We start from the raw sequence: 18,338 nt of genomic DNA, 5'->3' as shown, positions 1-18,338 counted from the left end.
ATCAATATATACGGAAATATTTCTTTCTAAAAGTAAAAACTAGTAGGCCTAAGAAGAGAAGACTAAACTCATGTCAGATGATACCTATTCGCTTGATGGCTGTGTGGCTAGGCTACAGATGGCTTGAAATGTGGGGAGAGAAGAGATGCTCATCCTTGTATCACCAGGAGATGTCGTTGCCTGTACCCGTACCTAAACTGCACAACGTTGTCTGACAGCAAGGGGAATGATAAAGACAGGGGAGCATAGGAGAGAGTAAGCGCCGCTGCCTTCTCTGCTGCACAGTGCACACCGCAGTGAAAGGGTCTCCCTACACTGCCCGTACCTATAGCGGTCTCTCTTGGCCATTCAGTGGATGCTGTCTTTTCTGGCAACACCAACGTCGAGCGTAAAGTGTGTTTTCGGACAATTCGTAAGGAATGCTTTACATATTTTACATGGTTTGAATTTTGGTTACCAATCGAGGGGAGTCGAGAACAACGCGGTTCCCCGGCATATTTTACAGTAAGCGCAATGTATTTCCAGTTGCTTTTCCAGCTGTCATACACTCCAAACAGTTACAAAATAGGACGCATTTGTCAGTCGTCTCGGGAAGGGAGGAACAATCGCCAGCTCTGGCTTGCCTTTGCATACATTTTTCACCCCTTTGTTACTCTGCCAGATGTTTTTGCAGGGTCTGAAAGTGTAATATTTCAGGTTTATTGTGGGCTATAGCATGCATTGATTGTGGACTGAAAATGGAATCCATTAGAGGATGATTCGCTAGCTAAAGCGGGGATGCTCTGAGAAAACACCCTATTACTTTCTGATTGACCTAAATTTGAACGATATATTTATAAGATTATACTGGTCGACATCAGATCGCATTAGATGACCGTCATTCTTTTGTCTGTACTGCAATGCTGTAGAAAAGGTGGAAAGGTGAGATGAAATGTCTCATTTTCATAGCAGATGATGACTACCAATGAATAAGATTCATTCATTCTTAAGTTTCTAGGCTATGCATGATTAGGTATTCTATGACTAGCAGGTCTTTCATCACCAAATGTAGCCTAGCTGCATCATTTCTGTCTATTTGAATAGGGTGCATTGCCTCAGTTAGATCAACTCCATATAAAATTGCCCTCCTTTTTTTATTTTATTTGCATGTGATGCTCGGCGTTTGATCGTGTTTTGACTGCAATGTCTGGCATGAATATTTAAAGAATAGACAAATATAGACTTGTTTCCAAAACTCGTTTTTTTCTATCAGGAATAATAACATTGATGTTAAGTTGAAGGTATAAGCCATGTTGAAACCATATACATCATTGAATGAATGAATGAATGAATGAATGAATGAATGAATGAATGAATGAATGAATGAATGAATGAATGAATGAATGAATGGTTGTCCAGGTCTATAGGTAAGGCTAGGCATTTATAGTTCAATATTCTACATCAGGCCTGTTTGTGTGTAAAGGGATGAGAAACTCACATGGTCAAAATTCTATAGATTTTATGGACAAATCACCCTCATAAGCCCTGATAAATTGTTTCTATTTTCATACAATAGGACACATCCTGTGGTCAGATGTATATGATGTTTGTCTCCCCAGAGCCACACAATGACCATTGGCCCTCACTGGGTCATCAACAACAATGATACAGTGTAGTAGGTCCTATCTGGATCACAGAAGCCTTGGCCTATTCTATGACTTTCCAATGGGTTCTGCACATAGGCCTACTAGAGAGGGAGCCTTAATTATGGACAGGATGATTTGATACATTTTGTAAATATAATTAAAATGGTTAAGTGATTGAGAAAAAAGGGTCACTTCCGGTTGTGTTATGATTTTGACAGTGGTTGGAGATATAAGCCACAAGGGTAGGGGTTGTGGTGGTCGTATGGTAAGTTTCCCATTCATCTGTGGGCAAACGTGTCCTCGATACAAGGAAAACATTCCACTTATAGTTGACTGGGAGAGGGTTCTGAAAGCAGTGTCACCCAATTTGTTATCAATTTGAATCATCCATTGTTTGACCTGATAAGCTTGTATGATAAGCGTTGTTTTTCTTCAAGGGAAATGTGTTGAATGGGTTGTCGTCTGAGTGCAGGTTGCTGTATTCCAATCTTCAAAGCGGCAGATTGATATCATTGTCTGTCCCAGCCCCCTGCCCCCAGTCCCCCGCCCCAGCCTCAGTTCCTTGTGTTGATGGAAGATAATGGACATAGGCCTAGGTCATCAATTCCATGAAAGGCTGTAGTAGTACAAAAAAAAATCTAACATTTCAAACTAGCAGAATGCTGTTATTATCATTAAATATTTAAGTGCTGCACGAAATGGACCACATTAGCATTGGTAATAAAAAAGATAGTTTGTGTTATTAGTAACCAGTGCTTTTCAGTCATTTAGCCTATATGTTCATAGGCGGCAGGTAGCCTAGTGGTCAGAGTGTTGGGCCAGTAACCGAAAGGTTGCTAGATCGAATCCCTGAGCTGACAAGGTAAAAATCTGTTGTTCTGCCCCTGAACAAGGCCGTTAACCCACTGTTCCTAGGCTGTCATTATTTGTAAGAATTTGTTCTTAACTGACTTGCCTAGTAAAATAACATTTTTGTTGTTGTTGAATAATCTGTTTTACTGCTGATTAGTGGTGTTGCTGGCTGGCCCTATCTGTGAAGGCTAATTGAAACTCCAAAGAAAATCTTGCACTGACTAGAGGAACCAATGCATCATAGGTGCTGGAGGAATTTTGATTGAAGTAGATTTTTCTGAAATACCATTTGTCATGCACTACAATTTGTCAGTTATGAGAGACAGACAGTGACACATTTTCAATCAAATTAATAAGTAAGTATTTTGGTCTGCAGCGTTCTCAATGTAAATGGCAGACTGGGATGTATCTCAAAGATTGTTAATAAGAGATTGTGACACACATACACTCCCCTACGCATTTATTTGGACAGTGAAGCTAAAACTTTTAATTTGTCTCTATACTCCAGCATTTTGGATTTAAGATAAAATGTTTCACTGAGGCGACAGTACAGAATGTCACCTTTTATTTGAGGTTATTTTCATACATATCTGTTTTACTATTTAGAAATGAAAGCACTGTGTATCTAGTCCTCCTATTTGACTATGTGATAAGTATTTTGACAAATTCACTTATGTGTATTAAAGTAGTCAAAAGTGTAGTATTTGGTCCCATATTCCTAGCACACAATGATTACACCAAGCTTGTGACTACAAACGTGTTGATCTTTGTACCTCTAACTTTCTCACTCATCATTATTCACAATTCATTCATGATTATCCGTAATCGTGGTAGCATCCACATTAATGTAGATGTTTCTTATTTACAATAAAAGTGATTCCAAAAAGACACAATACATAATTTACCATTCATTCCTATTTGGCACAAAATAATATGAAACACAACCAAAATAAACTTCAAATTCATCCAACAAGCTTGTAGAGTCATTGCGTGCTAGGAATATCGGACCAAATGCTAACCTTTTCACTACTCCAATACAAATAAGTGAATTTGTCAAAATACATTCAAATACGTGGACTAGATACATAAAGTGCTTTCATTTCTAAACGATAAAACAGATACGTATGAAAATACCTTAAAATAAAAAGTTGCATTGTGTGCTGTTGCCTCATATGAAACATTTGATCTCAAATCCAAAATGCTGGAGTATAGAGACAAATTAAAAGTTTTAGCTTCACTGTCCAAATAAATACGTAGGGAGTGTAGATTTTTCTGTTAGCCCACTGGGCATAGGCCTATGCCTCAAAGGCTGCGTCTACATAGGCAGCCCAATTCAGATTCTTTTCCAACTAATTGGTCTTTTGACGAATCACATCAGAGCTTTTCACGTCAGATTTTTTTCAGAGCTGATTTGATTGGTCAGCAGACCAATTAGTGGGAAAAAGACCAGAATTGGGCTGACTGTGTAAATACAGCCAAAGCCACACTTTATCGCTTTCCAAATCAATCAATACCTTTTAATGGTTGCCAAGTTGTTGCCATGATGGCTTTTGGCTGTTTGTGTCAGTTGTAGTAGATTTAGCCTAATGAACCGTCTATTATGGATTGAAAGAGACTGTGATTACTATTGCCCTGTATTTGAGGTCAGGGCCACCCTTTAGCCACGCTTCCCTTTAGCTCACTGTTGTAATTAGTTTTACCATAATGCTGTCCTTAAGTCACTTGAGTTGTGAAGTGGAAAATTACAACCACGGTTCGACTCAGTTATTTATTACTGATCACCCTTTAGAACACTATTCCTTTTCACTCTGTCCCCGTCTTGTTTCCTCTCCTTATTTAATTATACATTTATCTCAGTTTGGATTGTTGGAGGAACATAGTGTGTTAGGGGAAGGGAGGGGAGGTAAGGGCTGGGGGTCTCTTATTGTCTTCCTGGTTCTCTTCTCTCTCCCTCCCCGGTTTCTCTTCTCTCTCCCTCCCCGGTTCTCTTCTCTCTCCCTCCCCGGTTCTCTTCTCTCTCCCTCCCCGGTTCTCTTCTCTCTCCCTCCCCGGTTCTCTTCTCTCTCCCTCCCCGGTTCTCTTCTCTCTCCCTCCCCGGTTCTCTTCTCTCTCCCTCCCCGGTTCTATTCTCTCTCCCTCCCCGGTTCTCTTCTCTCTCCCTCCCCGGTTCTATTCTCTCTCCCTCCCCGGTTCTCTTCTCTCTCCCTTCCTGGTTCTCTTCTCTCTCCCTCTCTGGTTCTCTTCTCTCTCCCTTCCTGGTTCTCTTCTCTCTCCCTCCCCGGTTCTCTTCTCTCTCCCTCCCCGGTTCTCTTCTCTCTCCCTCCCCGGTTCTCTTCTCTCTCCCTCCCCGGTTCTCTTCTCTCTCCCTCCCTGGTTCTCTTCTCTCTCCCTCCTCGGTTCTCTTCTCTCTCCCTCCCCGGTTCTCTTCTCTCTCCCTCCCCGGTTCTCTTCTCTCTCCCTCCCCGGTTCTCTTCTCTCTCCCTCCCTGGTTCTCTTCTCTCTCCCTCCCCGGTTCTCTTCTCAGTCTCTGTGTGTCTGTCTCTGTCTCCCAGTATGAAGTGCAGTCAGGTCTGTGAATATCAAAGATGACTTCAGCCATTGTTTGGACTTAAAACCTCTCTTTTCATTAGCCTCCCTCTCCAAAGGCTGCTCTGACACGGACTAATCTTCCCACTTTATTTTCACCACATATTTCTACACGAGGCTGAACATTATAGCATTAGAAACCCAGACTATAGTGCTTATAATTAGTGGAGTACAGTGGAAGGATTCTTCAAATACGCAATAGAGAAATTAAGTTGTACTTCTATTCTAACATGATGTTTTTTAATCTCATTAATATTTGTGTTGTTATTGTGGAGAATAATCTTTTAAAAACAAGTGTTGTCAATCCTACAGGGATTTACACATTTCAGTTTAATCAGCTTTGATGTTTACTAAGATGCTGAAAAGAAAATCAGAAAACATTCATCACACTAGGGACATAACAGGGTAAAGTTATATTTGTGTTTTATATCGCTGTTGAGATACATAATGAAGGCTAGCTAGGGATAAGGTATGTAGAGTAAAGATAAAGTAACTGCAGACAACATATACAGTTGAAGTTGGAAGTTTACATACACTTAGGTTGGAGTCATTAAAACTCGTATTTCAACCACTCCACAAATGTCTTGTTAACAAACTATAGTTTTGGCAAGTCGGTTAGGACATCTACTTTGTGCTTGACACAAGTAATTCTTCCAACAATTGTTTACTGACAGATTATTTCACTAATTCACTGTATCACAATTCCAGTGGGTCAGAAGTTTACATACGCTAAGTTGACTGTGCCTTTAAACAGCTTGGAAATTCCAGGAAATGATGTCATGGCTTTAGAAGCTTCTGATAGGCTAATTGACAACATTTGAGTCAATTGGAGGTGTACCTGTGGATGTATTTCAAGGCCAACCTTCAAACCCAGTGCCTCTTTGCTTGACATCATGGGAAAATCAAAAGATATCAGCCAAAACCTCAGAAAATCATGTGTAGACCTCCACAAGCCTGATTCATCCTTGGGAGTAATTTCCAAACGCCTGAAGGTACCACGTTCAATCTGTACAAAGAATAGTACGCAAGTATAAACACCATGGGACCACGCAGCCATCATATCGCTCAGGAAGGAGACGCGTTCTGTCTCCTAGAGATGAACGTACTTTGGTGTGAAAAGTGCAAATCAATCCCAGAACAACAGCAAAGGAACTTGTGAAGATGCTGGAGGAAACAGGTACAAAAGTATCTATATCCACAGTCAAACGAGTCTTATATCGACATAACTTGAAAGGCTGCTCAGCAAGGAAGAAGCCACTGCTCCAAAACCGCCATTAAAAAAACCAGACTACGGTTTGCAACTGCACATGGGGACAAAGATCGTACTTTTGGAGAAATGTCATCTGGTCTGATGAAACAAAAATAGAACTGTTTGACCATAATGACCATCGTTATGTTTGGAGGAAAAAGGGGGATGCTTGCAAGCCGAAGAACACCATCCCAACCGTGAAGCACAGAGGTGGCAACATCATGTTGTGGGGGTGCTTTGCTGCAGGAGGGACTGGTGCACTTCACAAACTAGATGGCATCATGAGGAAGGAGAATTATGTGGATATATTGAAGCAACATCTCAAGACATCAGTCAGGAAGTTAAAGCTTGGTCGCAAATGGGTCTTCCAAATGGACAATGACCCCAAGCATGCTTCCAAAGTTGTGTCAAAATGGCTCAAGGACAACAAAGTCAAGGTATTGGAGGGGCCATCACAAAGCCCTGACCTCAATCCTATAGAAAATGTGTGGGCAGAACTGAAAAAGGTTGTGCGAGCAAGGAGGCCTACAAACCTGACTCAGTTTCACCAGCTCTGTCAGGAGGAATGGGCCAAAATTCACCCAACTTATTGTGGGAAGCTTGTGGAAAGCTACCTGAAATGTTTGACCCAAGTTAAACAATTTAAAGGCAATGCTACCAAATACTAATTGAGTGCATGTAAACCTCTGACCCACTGGGAATGTGATGAAAGAAATAAAAGCTGAAATAAATCATTCTTGCTACTATTATTCTGACATTTCACTTTCTTAAAAATAAAGTGGTGATCCTAACTGACCTAATACAGGGAATTTTTACAAGGATTAAATGTCAGGAATTGTGAAAAACTGAGTTTAAATGTATTTGGCTAAGGTGTATGTAAACTTACGACTTCAACTGTAGCTGGTATACTGAGAAATAATCTCTTATGCTACTTACCTCATGTACATAGAGGAGTTGGTTTGGCAAACTATACTTGTGTGATAAGTAACCTTGCCTGAGACCTGAAGACTCGTATTAGCGCCCAGACCTAATGCTTTGGCTTTGGCTCAGCTGGATAAGGCGGTCTTGAGTTGTGCAGATATAACTCAGTAGCCTATATCTGGCCGGTTTACATTTGCCTGAGGATAAGCCAGTCATCTTCTTTTCACATATCATTTCACCAATTCAGCTACCCGTGGATGGGCAGGGACGGATATAGCTTAGCGCTCCAAATGTTCTGGATTTTCAGATTCAAGTCAGGAGAGACATGCTGTGCTCAGTGAACATTTTCACTTGTGATGATAAAATCCTCTGACACATGAAATGTGAGAGACAGCAGTGCTCCTGCGCTCTATATTTAGATTTATGGACCACACCTACTCCAGGGCATGTTTGTCATCATTTGACATAATTTTTTCATTTGTTAAGTTAAAAAAACTAAGAACAGGAGAATACCCAACTCACTGCATCTTCCATTAGGCCTACTACCATAAGTACTATTACAACTAGCTACTGTTATTACATGCAGAATATCTGTAAGCTACTTTTTCCTCTGTAGTTGTTTGAAAGGAAGCATTACTTTTTCAGATCTTTCTGATGTGTGATTTCTCTTTATACTGACCTCCATCCATCTTTCATGTCATCACCACTTCTTTTGTTGTTCATGAGGAAAATCCAGTATATGGTACATATGTGAGAACAGTGCCATAGTGTAGTTTGATACTTTGATGCTAACACAGATAATGATTTAGTTATGTCATCTCTACTGCAGGCCTTCAAAAGTAAATCTGATGTATTATGGATGTACTGTACTGGCAAGCAAAATTGTGCTACTGAGAATATCAGTGGAAAAACACTGGTTTGTTGTTGATTCAGATTTCTTTCAATTCCATTCTACATCTGAAGTCTTGAAATCGAATGTTTTACCTGTCAAGCTGTAGTATGTTAGCAGCACAACCTCAGGCGGTCTCAATCCTGATGTTCCACTTGGAACAGCCAAGCCATGTACTGTAACATCAATAGCTGGGTGGCAGGGTGGCAGTTACACCCATTTAGCCCAGGTCTTTACTCTGTGATCACTACCTTTTTGAATCATTTGTGTGATGAAGTCACTCAGCAAAACTCGTGCTTACTCAGTAGATCTAAATGCATAATTCATGATGTTGATGATATTTTTAGATCTTATTTAGATCAACAGTAGCAGATGGTCCTGAGACAAGGTTAGACCTATTATTATAATTAAGACTCACTTTTAATGACAGCTCATTTTAGTGGGACGGTGTGTAATAGTGGGACGGTGTCTTTGGGTCTAGATGTCTTCCCAGCTCCACAAATACAGATGTCGCTGTCCTTTTACTTTATGACACCCAGCCCACAAATAGCACATCAACATTGGTTGGCTGTGGTACTGCTTTGAGAGAAGGGGCTGTTTTATGCTACATGTCAAAGGAAACATTCATAGCCATCATGTTACACAGATGTAACAGTGTCATGCCCGTAGCACAGAACCGATCAGCAGATTGACTTTGGTATTGAGCTGCATATCCATCAATAACAAACAGGGTGGATTTTGAAATGTGTCCCTGCTTCAAGGTCAATTTATTCACTGTATAGTGCAGTGCATGGATGGACTGTGTGTGCGGATGTGGCAATGCTGTGGATGATGCCACAGGGATGTGAGAAGCTTTGTACTTCCTCCTCTCCTCCCCCACGCCGAGGTCCTCTCCTTTATTCCCTTCTGTCATGTCATCAGATGACCAGCAGGGGTCACCTCTGGTAACATTCACTACAACCAATTATGCAGATGGCGCAACCATGTCAATGATCATATTATCTTAACATGCAGATAGATAGGCATGGTGGTGTAATGTCCTCTAATAATGTCCTATAAAAATTATGTTTACGCTAGAGGGTTGATATGGGTTACAATGCATATCCTCTTTAGTAAGACATCCAACCAATGTAATGGATGCTGATTGGGTATTCTTCTGTTATCGTGCCTTGGTGCAGATATTGAAAATGTCAGTGGCTGTGTGTGAGGTAGGTTTACTCACTAGGCTAGTAGGGACTCTGCTGCCACCGCAGTCACATGTAAAGTCAACATTCACCAGTGAGGCTGATGCCTTGGGATGGAAAAACAACCAGGCCATGCAGCTCCTGTAGCTATACTACTGGCTTCACAGCCCCAACCTCACATTGGACGATTAAGCCCTTGACTGCCTCAATCTCAACATAGCCAAGGGTTGGTTTGGTTCATAGTAGCAGTAGTAGTGGCAGTAGTAGTAGTACAGTAAGTCATGCGGTTAAAAGCCTTGAAGCACTAGCTAACCCTCCGGCCTCATCATCACTGGAGAACACAGTATTTACAGGAACTCACATTAAATGCATGACATCAGGTGCAAACCACACATGATGCACTAGAGCACACTATCATAATGGGACTGTCATAGCAGCTTGAATGCCTAACTGATTGAGATGGAGTGAAGTCATTTTTGGGGTCATACAGAATACACAATAAATATTGGGCACATTAATGCTACATTACATAACACCAAATTGTTATTAGATTGTATTATCTGTGTGTCTCACTTTTATTGTGTAATTGCTGCTGTGGTCAAAAAGAGACCTTGGTCTCAATGGGACTCCCTGCCTAAATAAAGATTAAATAATGATCAAGGTGGTAAATTAAAGAAACAGGAAGTATTTTGATTGAAGTATGAAGAGATTGATTTAATTGTTTGGCAATGCCAGCTAGCTTATCTATTACAGATGTTGGATCTTAATTTGATCACCCTGTTGCTAGGGCTGGGAATTGCAATACGATATTATTACAATACTTAGGTGCCGATATGATATGTATTGTGATTCTTAATGTATTGGGATTCGTTACTACGATTTTATTGCGAATTCTATGTTCCAAACACATTGCTCACCATGTCTGTTGCAGAGGGACAAGAAATAGCCATGAGAATTTTTTTTGGATCAGTCAGTGCTGAAAACATGTTGGCTCACCATTTAAAAAAAGAAGATGGAGAACAAGCTTGAGAAGGAGAAATACAAGAGTTTTTGGTGCAGGTACATCTAACTACTGCTAGCTAACGCTACCTAGCAAAACTTAAAGTATATATATTTTACTAATCAATATTTAGTAGTATGTGGCTCAGGAGTATGTGGCTCAGTCGTCCCGTGTGGCTCAGTTGGTAGAGCATGGTGTTTGCAACGCCAGGGTTGTGGGTTCGATTCCCACGGGGGACCAGTACAGAGAAAAATTTATGAAATGTATGCATTCACTACTGTAAGTCGCTCTGGATAAGAGCATCTGCTAAATGACTAAAATGTAAAAATATCGATATAATATCGTAAAAAATTATGCAGAAGAATTGAAAATGTAAAACGTGTAGCTTATTGTGGTTTAAAAAGGCTTCTGAAGTTTGTCAATACCACTTTGAAATTTCAGACTTGATTTTCCCTTGCGAAAAAAATGATTAAACCCTACAAAAAAATGTAATTAATTATAATCCACATTTCCTGTTGCTGCAGGATTATTTTCCTACTCTAGCAAACTGGCTCAAATTAAGATCCTACATCTGTATGATTGTGTTGTTACATTTAAAATGTGGTGTTTGTTTAATGAAATTAGCCTGTCAATAAAACATAGCAGACACTGGCATTCTATTGAGGGAAAACAAAATGCACTCCAACCTAATCAGTACAGAGTTTGTAAGAGAAAATGTTAATAATGCGCTGGGGCTTGTTTTATCACAGCAAGCCCCACATAATTACACTTTATCATTTGTGTCACGCTCAGCCATCCTTTGAGAACATTATTGCAGGAGCTCGTTCATTGCCTCAGCTTGTGCTCAGGGCCGGCTCCAGGCATAAGCAACGTAAGTGGTCGCCTAGGGCCCCGGCCGCTAGGGGGCACCCGACCCAAAAACATAGTTGTTTGTTGTTTTTTAGGAACTCAGTCAGGGTCTCAATTTACTGTTGATAGTTAGAATAGTAGAATATACAATGTGCAAGTTCAAAAGTTTGTTGTGCATCAGCAGTGACTGACAGTCACTCAATTAGTCATGTCAGACAATAGTTTTTAGATTGGTAAGTTAGTCTAGCCAGTTATCTAAATTTGTAGTAATCATGGCTGAATACTGACCAGGCACGCAGGGCACGTGCCCAGGAACCCTGACCTCCAGGGGATCTCCATTGATTTTGTTAGTCACTCTCACACAGATATTATTAACATTGCATAAGTCTTGACAAAATGTGTAGAATTGCAGGAAATTAGCTTTAAAACTAAAGAAAAAAATCTCCACCCCATGGCAAAAGAGGGAGAATTACAGGAAATCAGCTTTAAAACTGCAAAAATATCTCTCTGCCTCATGGAAAAATGTGTAGAATTGCATGAAATGTGTTCTTAAATTGCAAAACGTTATTTCCGTCCCATGGCAAAATGTGTAGAACTGCAGAAAACTTGCTTTAAAAAACTTATCTTGGTCCCATTGCAGAATGTGTAGAATTGCAGGAAATGTACTTTAAAACTTCCAATCAAATCTCACTTAGGGCCCCCCAAAGGCTAGAGCCGGCCCTTCTTGTGCTGATGTCTTCTCTGGGTTGTTGACATTAAATGTCATCAACCCAGAGAAGACATCACCACATTTTGGGCATTGGAGGCCTATCATGTTAGTAAGTTTGCCTAAATCTTTATAAACCTAACCTATCAACATGTAGACTATTGTGGCAGCTTGTTATCATGGAACCTCCTCATGTAAAAATGTGTATAGCGCATTTTCATCAGAGGTTAATATTTTCCGTTAGAAGCCAAACGACAGACTATGGTCAAGGACTTATACCTGGTCCGTCACAGGAACATGATACTAATGTCAGTGGGTCTCATTAGTATCCTGGTCGTCAGTTGTGAATTTGTATTTTTCTGTCCCCTATAGTGCTAATTGAGATACAGTATGCTTCAAGTTCTCATTTCACACCGCAACAACCCTACATCAATTCTATATTCATGTTCCCGCCCAATTATTAAGTGTCAGAGGGCATCGCTACACAGCAGGCCATACTCTCCATCTGAAGTGGACGCTTGCAGACAATACATTGCAACAAACCATCCCCCTTTTTGTTTATTCAAACACTGAGATCCCAACGGTCTAACAAAATGTGCTGAGGTGAGTCTTTGGTTAGCGGAAAAATACATTAGTGTTAACTCCGGAGGGAACAGTCTGTGTCTTAATGGGATGTAATTGGACTGCAATTCTCACTGTTGACAGGTGTCCCAAACCAGAGATTGGGATAAAAAAAAAAGTTGAAGGGGTTGTTGAGTGTGCCATGCCTAGCTATTCTTTTCTGCCAGAATATCTGCAGTTTTTCCCCCCTCCCTCGTCTGAACAGACTTGAGGCGTGTAGGAAAAGTCTCCCGACCAACTTCCTGGGAAGTACAGCGGCTCCCCCAATGTCATTACTGCTAGCCAGGGCCAGTTTAACTCCATCGACCCAAATACTTTAGAAATGCTACTTTCCTGCTTCCTGCCTGCATTTCTCAAGGTGATCACAGATCTCATATTGTTTGTTGTGTGAGTGAATTAATATGGTTGGAAACCGTGTCTTGCTCTCAGCTACCACCCAATTCTGTCAAGTCAGTGATGGAGGGTAGAAAGGATTTGTAGGCTGACAGCTAGGCCCTACAGACTGGTGTACTACAGTAGAGATGTCAAGTGTACTGTCTCTCCAGCTTGTCACTGGGGTGAAGCCCCATGGCCACTACTTACTGTAGATTTAGAATTGATGTTACCATGGACATCTCTGCATGTCCAACAGTGGTTTCATAAATGTATTACAATATAAAAGCTGTGAAGGTTAGAGCATAAAAATTCAGAGGTAGAATATTTTTTTTTAAAAGAAGGCCTTCTTACCTGCTGTCTACCTGTAGCCACTGGTGTGTCTAAATCTGCAGATGGCTTCAAAGCCATCATAATGGCATGATACTGCCCAGAGAGCTTTAATCAATAGCCTCAAATGGCTTCCCTCTCAGATATTTTTGCCAACCTGATAATATTACACTCGATTGCACCCAGAGGTCTTTATCACAACAATGCATAATACGGAATTGCTATTCTGCAAGAATTGTATCTTCTCAAATGTCATGCAGGGAAAGTTTGACAATTTCAGAGGTCTTTATTGTTCAAGGCGTTATGGGATTATAAAAAATTATGCCGCATTTTGCACTCTGCACCTGAAGACTGATAACCTGTCAGTGGTTTCTGCATTCCCCAGCATCTCCCGCCTGCAGCCTCTGCAGTTACTGACTATACTGTAGGATTCTCTCAGGCAATTGCTTTCCTCTCTCATCGAGGGCATGCATCATACATATTATGCTGGGCAAAAAAGCAGAAAGCCAGCACCAATTCTCTCTGGCACTTTTAGCGAGTGTATTCCTTGGCTATTACCATGAATAATGCACATTTGTCATGGTTAAAAGCCCAGAGTGTATTCTTATAGTTGCCAAAACCATCCTCAAGTAACATTGAGAATACAAAATGTGAATCAATATTGCGTACCTGGTGTAAGGTTAAGCAGCCCATTACTAAACAGACATTTTTTTTTTTTTACTTAGATGGGTCTCCTTTAACATCTTGACAGGAGCCTTTTGATGGTAATGAACTTGTGATAGACTCTTTATGTCGGAAGTCTGTATTTAAAATATTAAGTGAAGGGAAAGTGTCTAGACAGATCCACAGATGACTACCAATGCAAAATAAATGTTGCACAAAGTTTTAATGAGACAACAGGGGACACTTCATCAAATACACTCCATAAACATACATTCCTTTGTGGTCACGTACAGAGTTGGTTAAGTTTGGATTTTTTTCGGTCAGAAGCAGTGGGAATAGGACTTCATTTTTGTTCGCTTTGTATTAACGGAGATACATTGTCGATTGTACGTCGTCTGGCTTGGACTGATATCTTTGGAACTTACAATCAATGCTGCTTTACTTTGTGCAGAAAGAAGTCTGCGAACAGTAATGTAAATGGAATGAGTCAGACAACAATATTGTGATGACTATACATTGTGTACAGATATGCAGATGCCTTTAAACAAAGCATTGTTTGTCTTGGACTGTGTAAAGCTATTATGTTTATTCTCAATGTTTAATTACGGATAGTATCAGAGGCAGATGGATATCTTAAGATTACTTACAACATCAAAATATAGGCTTAATTCATCCATACCCTCACTTCCTGTCTCTATGTACTGGCACAGATTTTGCTGGACTGCTACTGGTAAAGCTGATTTGTACTAGTCAATACTTAGGACTGGTCACAGGCTGGAAGTTTGACCTAGAAATGGCTGCAGCTTCCTAATTTAAAAGGCGTTCGATGCTTAGAGGGGGTATTAGTGATGGGGAACAAAATCGATACAGTTACATATCGGGATATTATTTTTGAAGATATTATATTGACAATATCGCAATATTATTTTTGTGCTAGTTGTCTGTACCTGCACCAAAACTCCATCTTGTTTCCAAATTCTTTTTAAATAGGGAGCCAATTTGTTTTCCACACTTTTTTTATTTCCATGACTGATCAAAACTAGTTCTCATGGCTCTCTCTTGTCCCTCTGCAGCAGACATATGGTGAGCAATATGTTTAGACCATGGAATCACATAAAAATCAGTATCAAATCGCAAGACGTGTAGAATTATGACAACCACAATACATATCGTATTGGCACGTAAGTATTTTGATAATATCTATTGTGAAGTCCCTGGCAATTCCCAGCCCTGGGGGGTATGTTGACATATTAACTTACAGTATAATCCATTTTCATGTTTCCTTACAACCCATTCTGTCTGCACAGATGGTAAAATAGAACGTCTGGTGGGGACATAGAATTTATTTTGTTTTCACTATTTATGACAAATAAGTCAATTAGGATAATCCTACTTTAATTCTAAAAGCCCTTGCTATGAATATCCTTGTGTAGCACTGAATGCAAATTCATTTATCATGCTAGTATTTCACTGAGGCAGAGGTCCACGCTAATGAAAGATGAGGATGACATTAGGTGTGGTGACCCAGGAGGGAGGAAACAGTGGCAAGAGAAGACATTCTGTCAGATAAGCGGCCAGTGTTTAGAACTCACAGACTGGAAGAGAGATGAGGAAGCACTGAACTAGGTCAAGGGAGAGAGAGAGAGAGAAAGGGGTGGGAGTGAGACCGAGCAGGAGAGAGGAACACTAAAATGGATGACAAGGGAAGGATTCTGGTCAGCCATGTTAGCAGTGTCCAGCAGGGCTTGTTGCTTGGCAGCATCCCAGAATAGTCTAGCTCTTGTCTGCTTCCAAGGCTGCGGTCGACTTTCCCTTACCTTCAACATGACTGACTGGGTGATCTAGTGACTGCCACGCACAGAGACAGGGATGGGAAGGATCAATTTTGACAAGCTTTCATCGGCTTTTAGAAGCTGTCATCTGTGTTGTTGTCATGGCCATTATTTGCACTCTCACTATATTAGGATTATCTGGAGATTTAGGTCCCTTCTCCTTCAGTGATGGTAGAGTCATTGTTACACACATACACACACACACTGGAATCAGTAGTACATGCTCTCGTCCAGATGATTACTTGGCAGATTATGATATATGACTGATATAGTTTACAAGTGTTAGCTATATCCACAATCTTATTAAATCAGATTAGTATATTTGTATCCAGATTTTCTACCTTGCAAACTACCCTTGAATACAGAAAGTTTTCATTATACTAGGGTTAGAAATTGTGAGCGGTATAAGTGAAACTACAGTATACAGTAATATATTTTGTTGTGATTTGTGATGAACCAACATGAGAAATGTCAATGGATTCAAACTGTTTCATGATATTTAAGTGATGGATATCATAACTGAACAATTTCTGCATTTTCTCCCATAGTGGATGATGTCCCCCTTCTAATGCTGACTGTTAATCCTTTCCCTTTCAGAAGTTATGCCAGTTCCCGACGCAACCTCTGACTCTTAGAACTTCACCATGCTGAGCCCAGTACTAAACGCCTCTAATGGAGACGGCTCTGAGACAGAGACCACGTCGGCCATACTGGCCTCTGTCAAGGAACAGGTAAGGCCTTCCATGTTAATTCTGTGTGTACCGTACATGGGTGACTTTCAGAGCGAGACCAAGGCCCTCCATGCAAAACATATAATGTGATCAGCGTTTTTGCTCATGCTTGATCTTAGGCATCAGGGGATTGAAAGTAATACATTGTGAAAACTTGAATGAAATTTGAATGCCCAATTTTGCGGGACTGTATCAAAAGGGGACAAATGAAGAATATGTGAAAAAATTGTTTTCAAGTTAAATGTCCCTTTAACTGATGGCAACCTAATATGAAGTATGTTATTGGTTCAGCTATATTGCCATCACCACCAGCTTCTTTATTACATTTCTCATCATAAGATCCTGTTCAGTACCTGAAATCCATCCTATTTGATGTTGAAGTAAATGTGTCAGTGTTCTGCAGGGGTGCAGTGAGGTATAGAGACATAAGTAATTGGTTCCATTTGTATTCTGTGTGTGTCTGGTGCAGAGGACAGACTAACATCCACACTGATTAGCAGGTGACACTATAACGGGACTCTATAGAGACTTTGGGTAGGCCCGTTTAATCTTATGCCTTTCGTTTGAAATGTCGCTATCGCTCACAATAATTTTTCTGTATAATATAATAACTAAGTCATTGTTATTGAGTAGAATGTGCAAAACTAGGTTCCGTTTTATAAGAGATTGTGCTCAATAGAATATAATTGGCTTGTAGTTACATTATGGAAGCATGCTACTGATATTCCTCACCAGCAGTAAGATGTAGCCTATTAAATCAAATCAAATCAAATGTATTTATATAGCCCTTCGTACATCTGCTGATATCTCAAAGTGCTGTACAGAAACCCAGCCTAAAACCCCAAACAGCAAGCAATGCATGTGAAAGAAGCACGGTGGCTAGGAAAAACTCCCTAGGAAAAACTCCCTAGAAAGGCCAAAAACCTAGGAAGAAACCTAGAGAGGAACCAGGCTATGAGGGGTGGCCAGTCCTCTTCTGGCTGTGACGGGTGGATATTATAACAGAACATGGTCAAGATGTTAAAATGTTCATAAATGACCAGCATGGTCAAATAATAATAATCATAGTAGTTGTCGAGGGTGCAACAAGCACGTCCGGTGAACAGGTCAAGGTTCCATAGCCGCAGGCAGAACAGTTGAAACTGGAGCAGCAGCACGGCCAGGTGGACTGGGGACAGCAAGGAGTCATCATGCCAGGTAGTCCTGAGGCATGGTCCTAGGGCTCAGGTCCTCCGAGAGAAAGAAAGAAAGAGAGAATTAGAGAGAGCATATTTAAATTCACACAGGACACCGGATAAGACAAGAGAAATACTCCAGATGTAACAGACTGACCCTAGCCCCCCGACACATAAACTACTGCAGCATAAATACTGGAGGCTGAGACAGGAGGGCTCAGGAGACACTGTGGCCCCATCCGATGAAACCCCCGGACAGGGCCAAACAGGCAGGATATAACCCCACCCACTTTGCCAAAGCACAGCCCCCACACCACTAGAGGGATGTCTCCAACCACCAACTTACCGTCCTAAGACAAGGCCGAGTATAGCCCACAAAGATCTCCGCCACGGCACAACCCAAGGGGGGGCGCCAACCCAGACAGGGAGACCACGTCAGTGACTCAGCCCACTCAAGTGACACACCCCTCCCATGGACGGCATGGAAGAACACCAGTACGCCAGTGACTCAGCCCCTGTAATAGCTCACAGAAGGCAGCCATTTTGGAGTAGAACCAAGAGCATGTGTGTAGATGGGAATGAGCCCATCCCCTGCATCATGACAGTGGTTACACTGACACTCCTCTTTCTTTTAAGCAAGAGAGAAAAGGACAAGCTGTGGAATGGTAAAGTGGGCCACTGCCACACATCACACAGACCCATGGGGCTGCTCTGGGACATACTAATGGTCCTATCAGGAGGGTAAAAAAATAA

General features: G+C 41.0%; 1 protein-coding gene across 1 annotated transcript in view; it reads left to right on the top strand.

Moving 5' to 3' along the window:
• Positions 1 to 237: 237 nt before the first annotated feature.
• LOC106599307 (catenin delta-2) overlaps positions 238 to 18,338 on the top strand; it is a 103,844-nt gene continuing 85,743 nt past the window's right edge. Inside the window, exons 1-2 of the mRNA XM_014190470.3 lie at positions 238 to 504; positions 16,277 to 16,410. Coding sequence (XP_014045945.3) covers positions 16,324 to 16,410 — 87 coding nt within the window. The 5' untranslated portion in view covers positions 238 to 504; positions 16,277 to 16,323. The remainder of the gene's footprint in view (positions 505 to 16,276; positions 16,411 to 18,338) is intronic.

This window comes from Salmo salar, chromosome 03 (genome assembly GCF_965601325.2).
Source record: "Salmo salar chromosome 03, fSalSal1, whole genome shotgun sequence".
NCBI lineage: Eukaryota > Metazoa > Chordata > Actinopteri > Salmoniformes > Salmonidae > Salmo > Salmo salar.
The sequence above is the reverse complement of the archived record's forward strand: the minus strand, read 5'-3'. Positions and strand labels throughout refer to the sequence as shown.